The sequence below is a fragment of the Saccostrea echinata genome, unplaced genomic scaffold (assembly GCF_033153115.1).
Source record: "Saccostrea echinata isolate AGI-Se365-2 ecotype Australia unplaced genomic scaffold, CSIRO_AGI_Sech_v1 ptg000005l, whole genome shotgun sequence".
NCBI classification, from domain to species: Eukaryota; Metazoa; Mollusca; class Bivalvia; order Ostreida; family Ostreidae; genus Saccostrea; species Saccostrea echinata.
In genome coordinates, this window is record NW_026889754.1 from 16,960,224 (window position 1) to 16,970,000 (window position 9,777).

The following is a 9,777-nucleotide window of genomic DNA, read 5'->3' on the forward strand; positions in this document are numbered from 1 at the left end:
AAACATACGCTGAGAGAGGGAGAGAGAGAAAGAGAGAGTACTTCCTTTTAATCAAGGAAGATATTCTTATTCCACATAGTGTTCTGTTATTTTCCAGATAAAGTAATATCAACCTTCCTTTATTTATAACTTAAATCTGTATTTTGGAAGTATGAGGTTATTAAGTATCAACTTATAAATAGCAAATCAACACACTGATCACCGGTTCACTTCAAGCGGAGTAAGGTTTTTCTTCTTTCCTGTATGTACTTACAAAATCTGGATTGGGAAAGAAAATTGTTTATCACAAGATTTCTTTTATTTAGTTTTATACAATCGGGGAGAGATCTGACAGTAAAATTAATTGCAAAAAGGATTATTGTTAATGGTAATAATTCTCAAGTGTCTGATGATTAAACTCAGGTGGCTGTACCTGGTCCTAGCCAGGACATTATTTTTTGTACACGGTAAGAACGAAATGTTTTTGAAAAAGAAGTTTTATATTAAAGATTAATTGAATGCGTAAAGCAGTCAATATTTATGTGATTTTTTAAGCTCCTTCTCAAACATAAAATGGTATGTTTATATCCATATTGCCTATATCTATATGCTGCTTTCCTTTAAATAATGCTATTTACTCAATGTTAAAACTTTGCAACAGTCTCAAATACATGTACGCAGAAAATAATAATTTTATGCCTTGTATGTACTTAAAAGATTGCATTAGTTTTCATATTCCTTGATAATGAACATGCTATGTGGAACAATTTCTTTGTCGGGATACTTAGAATTCATTTTGACTGTGTCGACAAAATATAGACAAATTACTGATGACCTTCTGTCATCATGACATTAGGGTTGTGCTTTTACTATAGAAAATTAAATTTTAAAATAGTGGTAGTTTGACACTTTCACACTCTCACAAAGTCTAGGTACATTTTATCATGCTCTAGAAAACCAAACATATCCTATATCTCTTCAATGGAAGCTTAGTATAACGATATTTTTTTCCGATTCTTTGCTTCTTAAATGACTTTTATAGAAAAAATTGGAACAAGAAATAATATAAAGAAAAAGCTAATATAAAGTTTCTCCTTTCAAGGACAAAAGTTTGAAATATGGACGGAGTTTTTGAATGGTGACGTGACTTTTAAATGGACAAACGTTTCCTCTCTGCGCAATGATATCCTAATCACTAAGGACTCTCATTCAGCCGACTGGGTGAAGACGAATGAGGACCATTACACAGTGGAAGACGTCCTTAAGTATAAGTCAGTAACTATAGAAGTACGAGAGTACAACTGTATGGACTTCAGTAAATGTTATGTGGAACACAAAAAGACATATAATGGTACGTGTTTAATGCTTTATGCTAATGTCACAATATATATGGATGTCCTTGTAACCTCCCTTAGACAAGTCTGCATTTAGGTTTTTCTTATTAATGCCCAATTTCGCGCCATTTAATTTCTTTTCCCGTTTTCAGAATCTGTATAACAGCTTCCTCAAGTGCCTGAATCTTTTCAAATTTAGAACTACAACATGGAAAAGAATGAAATATATGGAGATAACGAACAGTTATCCAAATAAATCAAAAAGAACTTCAACAAAGGCATTTTAACTTAATAAATTATGAATTCTTTGATCCTAGTTTGTCCCTTTTAATATTTTTTTAAAAATAGTGCAATTCCTCAATTTAAAGTATCAACACAGATAGAAAATAAAAAGCATTTATAGAGAGGAAAGCAAAGTACACGATATCATCCTTCAATTTCTTTGAAGGTTAACAATCTGAACCTAAAATATGGAAGATAGGAGGATTGATTGATTGATTGATTGTTGTTTTACGTCCCATTCGAGAATTTTTCACTCATATAGAGACGTCACCATATACCGGTGAAGGGCTTCAAATTTTGACCTTTACTCGGCACTCAGGGCCATTGAGCAGTGAGGGATCTTTATCGTGCCAACGCCTGCCGTGACACGGGGCCTCGGTTTTTAAGGTCTCATCCGAAGGATCCGCAACTTTCACTTCAAAGTGCCGAGCGCATGGCGAAGGAACAGTTGCTACCTATTTTTCTATCGACTTAGGTCTGTCGCGGCCGAGATTCGAACTCACGACCTCCCGATCACGGAGCGAGCGCTCTACCGACTGAGCTACCGTGAACGGTAGGAAAATAGGAGGAATTGGTTTTTTTCTCTAGAACACATATTACTACTACTATACTTACATACACGTAGTTATTTGAAAATTTAATATTTATTGAATTTTTGTTGCAGTGTTAAAAAGTGAATGTTTAAATCACGTTTGAAGATGAGAAATGTATCTAATATGGAATGAAATGTAATGTAAATTCAAATGTGCCTATGTAAAGACACCTTTTGTCAGTGGGTGTCTCAAAATATTTAATATCCATGTAATGTGTACATTTAGTTTTTTCACTACCAGTGCCAAAAAAGTACATTCAGTAGTTGCTCGAAGTTTTTCATATACGTTTACTTTTTTAAAAAGTTACTCTTCTAAACATCTTATTTTTGTAATGTGTTTCTGAAACTAGTGGTTCTGAAACAGTTTTATGCACATGTAGGTATTACCATTTTTAAACACTAATGAGGTTTCAGAGTCATCCACTGAACGCCTTAAATGGAAGAAAATAAATGCATAATTCGTATTTTTTAAACAAATTCTCTTTATGTGTTTAAAAAAACAATAAAATATTCTAATAAATGAGAACTCTGAATTCCATTATGCGCCTTAAGAACTTTTCTACATTTGTTTTTTAGTGATCATAGTTGAAGCTAAAGAAGGAGAATCAAGAAATATTTCCTGGACAGCTGATTATTTTCCAGAAAATGATTTTTACCGTATATTTCATTATACACATAATGGTTCCCGTACAAGAATTTTGAAAATAACAAAGGATAAAGCAAAATCTGCTGAAAAATATGTATACCACACCCGACCGTTAAAGTCTGTTAACATACTGTTTGAGGTTAAGAATATAACGGTGGAAGACGCTGGATATTACGTAGGAGGTGTCACAAGAAATGACGATGATGGAGGAGTGATACTGGTGGTCCATGGTAAAACACTATAACTCCGCAACTGATTTATTTAATATTGCTCAATTATTATATGCACTATATTTTACTAATATTATCTCCGTGTTCAGTTCTAAGAGATAACCATTAGAATGAATTTATATCTAAGAGAGAGAGAGAGAGAGAATCTGATTGAATCAGAATTTAACATTTCAATTTTTCATTATTAGAAAGGATTTTTTGAAATTTAAAAATCAAATATATAGGAAAGCCGATGAGACCTACAATAAAAGGACAGCTGACGATAAGGGTTGGGAACAAAGCATTTCTGGAATGTATCAGTAGGTCTACCTCCACTCCTTGTTATTACAAGATGTTCCCACCATTATCGTATTCATGGTACATCAACAATACGAGGATTGAAGGAGAAAACTGGGAAACCTATTATTTCAGCGTCAGCAAAGATGTTAAATACAACAATTACAGTTGCCGAGTGAAAGAAACTGTGGAGTCAGAGAGAAGTGATGAAGTACGAATAAACCCTTTATGTAAGTAATTATCTTTGTGTGTTTTCAAACGATTTTTTTCAAAAGTTTTATTGTAACTGTACATAGAATACATGCTCTTTAAGCACAATAACAGAACAAATAAGTGTTGGATAGATAAATATGAAAGGTGTTTCTTAATTGTGAGGATTTCTATGTTAGTAGTACTTTATTTTGTTGACATTCTGTTACAAGCCAATCTACTTTCCGATTTTTGTGACATTCTTAGTATATGTCTTTGCTATCTGAAATACATGTATGTTATACAATATATAGTTCAACTATAGTCCACACTGCGCGCTTATCCAATTAAGTCGCTGCTCTGCATACGTAAGTGTCTATTGTCTGTTCATTAAATTCTGATATGGAACAAAGTCACAAGAATTGTAATTAGCTTTTGGATTCAGCATTATTAAGCAGACTTTAGGGTTCCTGATAAATCAAATATTCAAGTTACAATATCATATCAAGATACTATTAAAAACTTTCTTAAGAAATGACTACACATTCGTCAACACAATACAACTGTAAGTGAATTTTTACGGGTATTTTTCTGTCTCTTCTTTCCAGATGGTCCAGAAAAAGTTATCATATCTCCACAGCCACCAATGAATATACTAAAAATTCGTGAAGGCGATAAATTTGGCCCATACAACTGCTCCGCGGACTGCAATCCACCTTGTACCTTTCAATGGTTCAATAAGATACCCAGTGGTAAATATGAGGCTACATACCAAAGTGATTCATCACATGTTCTACCAGAGCAAACATCTAACAGATCAAGGACGCTTTTTTATTGCGTGGCCTACTGGAGTGAAGATTCCGGGAATACCTACAGTAACTTAACGATAGACATTCAATGTAAGTACATGTTCATAATGAAATGTTGTCTAAATGTCATATCTTTGGAGTGCTAAATGGAATACGCAAGTGAGTTAAGGCTAAGTATAGACGTTTCTATGAAACTGAACTAATTAAAACGCAAAAGGGCTATACTTATTATACAGAAAAGGATAAAAACTTATTTTCTAATGCAAACTTGTTACCCGCGACAAGTGATAGCCAGTACACATTATGACGTCATTGCTCTCTACAACACAAAGTTATAAAGAACATCAACAAAAAAGCTTTGGCGCAAGGGCATACCCTATTTATTTTTACAGAAACAGGGTCTAAATAGAAGCAGAATATTCCAAGGATTTGTGATATTGCTGCACAAATGTCGACTAATCAATTGTTTAGTTACTATTTGTAAAGTTTTGAGTTGAAACGGGGTAAAAATTCACAGTCCAGCGTAAGTTTCCTCAAATTTTTATCAAACGAGAAAGTGCATAGGATTTGTGCAGCACTTTTATTAATCTTTAGAATATTCTTTGCTGTATTATACATTATTTACTTAAAATTAAATAGTGTATGCCCTTGCGCCAAAGCCGTTTGTTGATGTGTTTTATTACTTTAAGTACTTAAGAACAATGACGTCATAATATGACGTCATAATGTGCATTAGCTATAACATGCCTTGGGAACTAAGTATGTATAAGAAATTGAATTTAAGCTTTCTCTGTATAATAGATATACCTCTTTTGCATTTTTATTAGCTCATTTGCATAGAAACGCCTATACCTAGCCTTAAATCACTTGCGTACTTTTAATAGTAGATTTCTCTCTTAAAAGAAATTTCCTAATGCAGTGCTAGAAGAATTCTTATTAAAATTCATAAAAAATATCAGACTTAAAAAATGTACTTTAAAAAAAAGCCTATTCTAAAAAGCATTGAGTTTAATGTATATAAAATATAAAGAGAGACTCTGTGTCAATTAAATTAAAAAAATGCTTCTCTAATAGTTTAAAGGTCTTACATTTGTAATGGATTTTGACATTGAAAGACGCTTATCATTTTATAATTTTATTGATTCTTTTCCAGATGAAATAAAAATGTTGTATGCAACATAAATTTTCGTGTTAATTGATGAATGATTTGAATATATTATAAAACATAACAAAAAACGTCATCAGTGCTTTTAATTTATTTGATAAATTGTTTATATAATGGAAACAAATATAAGTTTATATCCTTTTACTTTTCGGATAAAAATCCACAATAATGCATGATAATGCTTCGGCTGAATTAATGAATTCTTTATCATAGCGATACCTTTAAAAAAATAAATAATAACATATATATATATATATATATATATATATATATATATATATATATATATATATATATATATATATATATATATATATATTCGAGGGGTTATCAAAAAGTTCGTGGACTAGCGCCATAAAATTAAAACCGCTTTAGGTACATCAATGAATTTTAATACATTTAGTTAGCATCATCTTTTCTATCGATAGAATAAACCATAAATCATAAGTTTTATTTTTTTAATAAATTGTTATTGTTTTTGTAAGCAATGGTATGTCCAAGCGGCGCAACATCAAATATGACGTTTTTTCTGAGTGTAACTGAGAAAAACTCTTTTGATATGAGCATTTGTCGTCAAAAAAATCCGGTTAATCTAGGCATGTGGTACAACACAATTGTTCCGTAAAATTTGCAATTTTTACCCCATTCTGTAAATTCTATGAAATTTTATCGTAAATTTATGTGGAGTGTGCAAACAATTAAGGGCTCAAAAATGACGTCAAAATGGGGAGGGGTTTCTGTTTCCAGCATTCTTTAAAGTTTCGCACCTGGAAAAACTGGTATAGACCTAGGGAATGTTTAAATGGGCTACAGAAAAATAAAATACATCCAGAGTACTCGTTTTAAATAGTCAAAAAGATTCAGAGAGATAAAAGATGCACAGATAAAGTCAATTTGTAGTGAGGGTGTCAAAAATCAGTCACGTCGAAAAGTGACATTGATCATGTGTTTTAGAAATTGAACCCCATCAAGCTAAGTATTCTGGTATAATCAATTGAGGATCTTTCCTTATGTATAGATCCATTTACAATATTATATGCATTGAAAGCAGCTGTTCATGACATTGTAAAGTCACATAAACAAGACGGACTTAAGTCCTTACTTAACACCAGGTAATCACATCAGGACAAGTGTATAAGGTAGACGGAGTGGACATTGAGAAACAATGACGTTGTCGGACGTCATGAAACTAAACGGCGGCAGCGCCGGGTGATCATATAATGTCTTTTTAATTTTAGAATAATTTGGCAAATTATCAACGTATCAAGTTAAAATTCTCAACATTCCTTAAACTTTTGTTGATTTATGTTTTTCATATATATATATATATATATATATATATATATATATATATATATATATATATATATATATATATATATATATATATATATAAATTTGCGATAGGCCTACTTGATGCTCGATCTTGCCATGAAGTGAAAATTTAAAAAATATTGGGAAATCAATTTGTTTCCCATATTCTTTTGGGATGCTTACTCCTCCAAGGCACCTGATCCCACCTCTGATGTTTTTTGGAGGTCTATGTTTGCTCTGCTCCAAAATTGCATTGTTTCAATGGACTTTTGAGATTGATTACTGTTCGTTATCTTCATATTTCATCGTAAAACATGAAAACAGAGACACCTTGTAGCCTGATAAAACTATAATATATTTTCACTTTTATAGAATGTAAATTTAATTTTGATTACTGCTTGCTGGAATTTTAATTCTTTCAATATCTCTTGATTGCATTTAATTTTTATTTCTCTTTAACAGATTGTTTTTTTGTTTTTGTTTTTGTTTTTTTTGTTTGTTTGTTTTTTGTTTGTTTGTTTTTTTGTTTTGTTTTTTGTTTTTTGTTTTTGTTTTGTTTTGTTTTGTTTTTTTTGTTGTTTTTTTTTTTTTTTTGTTTTGTTTTTGTTTTTGATGTAATTTCTGTTTAGATTTTTTCCAAAAAACACTACAAACAAGAGTTTTTTTGTTAGTGTTTGTCAATTTAAAAAATTAAAAAGCCTTAATAGCATGATTTATAGATGTTTATACTGCATTATCAATCTCTTATTTATAACCAAGACTACTTTTCCATTTTCTTATCTCAAGAGATAACTATAAATATATCCATTGAATATAATTTTGCTGTGTTGATCCTCCATAAATAACTACGGGTTTATACTTTATAGCGATGTCTCACTTGTAGCATACTGCGATTCTTCTTCATAAATACATGTAGCAAGAAAATTTTAGATTTCCAGCACGATGCATGTGCATTTGTCGATTAATCAGAATTATATCCCAAGAATTTCACTGAGTAGTTTATTTAATTAGACAGAAAGTATTGCTTAGAATTTAATCTTTTCTTAAATCATTTGGTTTTTTTAATGTATTTTACATGTGTATCTTCTACATGTAACTATAAAGATAAAGAACATATTCCTTATGAACCAAATATAATTTATGATCTTAATAATATTCAAATCTTTCATGATTTGCAGATTTATCTGAACCAATCGTATATATCAATGGTGTGACAGAAAAATATTCAAATATCCCACAGAACGTGTCCCTTACTTTATCGTGTTTCACAGATGGAAACCCTATTCCTACAGTAACCATCAGTAGGGGGACAAGAAACCAGATTCTTGGAAAAGTCCTCAATAATTGGTTAAACTACACCTTTCCTAGGAAAGCTCAATGTACAGATTCCAATATATACAGATGCGAGGGACGTTCAAAACAATATCCAACCAAAGTTGCTACATTTTCTATCAACATTCCTTGTAAGATTTTTTCTTTAAGCGTATAGTCATTTTAATGTAGGGATTGTATATATATAAATTGATTAACATTTTGTCTATAGGTAAGCCCCGCCTTGACAATAGGGTGGAGTTTAAATCTACTGTTTATATAAGAGATCTTCCCAATTCCGTATCTGTAAATGTGCCAATTATTTCAAATCCAAAACCGATGCTGATCACGTGGAATGGACCACTTCCTAACCTCGCTATTCGCACAACAATATCGCAAAGAAATGAAGTTTACCAGCACTGGGTGTCCAGCACGATCCCCATTCATAATGAGAGTTTTCTCGGTAACTATACTGTGTTTGGAGAAGGAATTGAATTAGCAACCATCGAGATTACAGGTTCGATTTGATTTTACTTCAAATTTATTACCAAATGGAAGAATTCTCCTAAAAGTATGCAAATTAGGAGCAAAGATGCAAATAAGAGTCAGGATATTTTCATAAAAGCATGTAGATTAGGAGTGAAGATGCAAATTAGGTTTCATGGCATTCTCTTAAAAGTATGTAGATTAGGAGTGAAGGATTAAGGGTTATCCCCCTTATGCATAACTCTGATTTTTCGATGTATTTGGCTCCAGTCTTTGACATCTTTTTTCAGCTCTTCCAAGTCTTTTTTTTTTATTTTGGATTTCCAACGTTTCGGCTTGGGCATCACTGAAGAGATATAATTTGTCGAAATGCGCATTTGGTGTATCAAAATTGGTACCGTATATATATGATTTACAAAATGCAAATAAGGAGGCAGGATATTTTCTTAAAAGCAGGCAAATTAGGAGTCCATTGGAAAGATCATTTGTAGGAGAAAATGCTAAAATACATTTAACAACAATATAAAAGGTTTAGTAATCAAATAGTAACAATTATCTTAATTTTACTTCTTTCTGATTTTGGATTGAATATGTTTGATAAAAAAGGGTTTCATCTTTATGTTCATAGAAATTTTAAACATTAAAAAAATCAATTTTTCATGCCAGAAACCTTTGAGAGAAAGCGTATGGGTTGTAATAGTGAGATATACTTTCTTGTTGTGAAAAGCCACAAAGAGTGCGCATTTCTATTTCCTAAATACGGCTCTGTCTTTTCCTCCTGTTTTATCCAATCCCCATTCCTCTATAACACCTGCCGCTACCTCTCGTATTTCCAGGAGTCCATGTTTACCCTGCTCTCTATTTGTATTGTTTCATGGAATATGAAGATAACGAACAATATTCAATCTCGAAAGTCAATGAAACGACATGGGTCAAAGTTTACCCTGCTCTCAGTTTGTATTGTTTTAGAAATGAATAATTCAATAGCTACCAATTTATACTTCATATAACATGTATTGGGGCAGTATAAACTTTCTAAACTGCGAAGTGGTTTATAAAAAGGTTTAAACTGTTCGAACACAGGTTATACATGTTTAATTGGCTGCCTATTCAATTTATTCCTTACAATTTATTTTTTTTTTATCATTAAGTGTTAAATTCCTT

General features: G+C 31.6%; 1 protein-coding gene across 1 annotated transcript in view; it reads left to right on the forward strand.

The window, feature by feature from the left end:
• Window positions 1-364: 364 nt before the first annotated feature.
• Window positions 365-9,777, forward strand: part of LOC133179729 (uncharacterized) — a 10,638-nt gene continuing 1,225 nt past the window's right edge. The window contains exons 1-7 of the mRNA XM_061314422.1: window positions 365-446; window positions 1,082-1,330; window positions 2,764-3,063; window positions 3,288-3,569; window positions 4,137-4,427; window positions 7,995-8,279; window positions 8,360-8,644. Of these exons, the coding sequence (XP_061170406.1) occupies window positions 365-446; window positions 1,082-1,330; window positions 2,764-3,063; window positions 3,288-3,569; window positions 4,137-4,427; window positions 7,995-8,279; window positions 8,360-8,644 (1,774 nt within the window). The remainder of the gene's footprint in view (window positions 447-1,081; window positions 1,331-2,763; window positions 3,064-3,287; window positions 3,570-4,136; window positions 4,428-7,994; window positions 8,280-8,359; window positions 8,645-9,777) is intronic.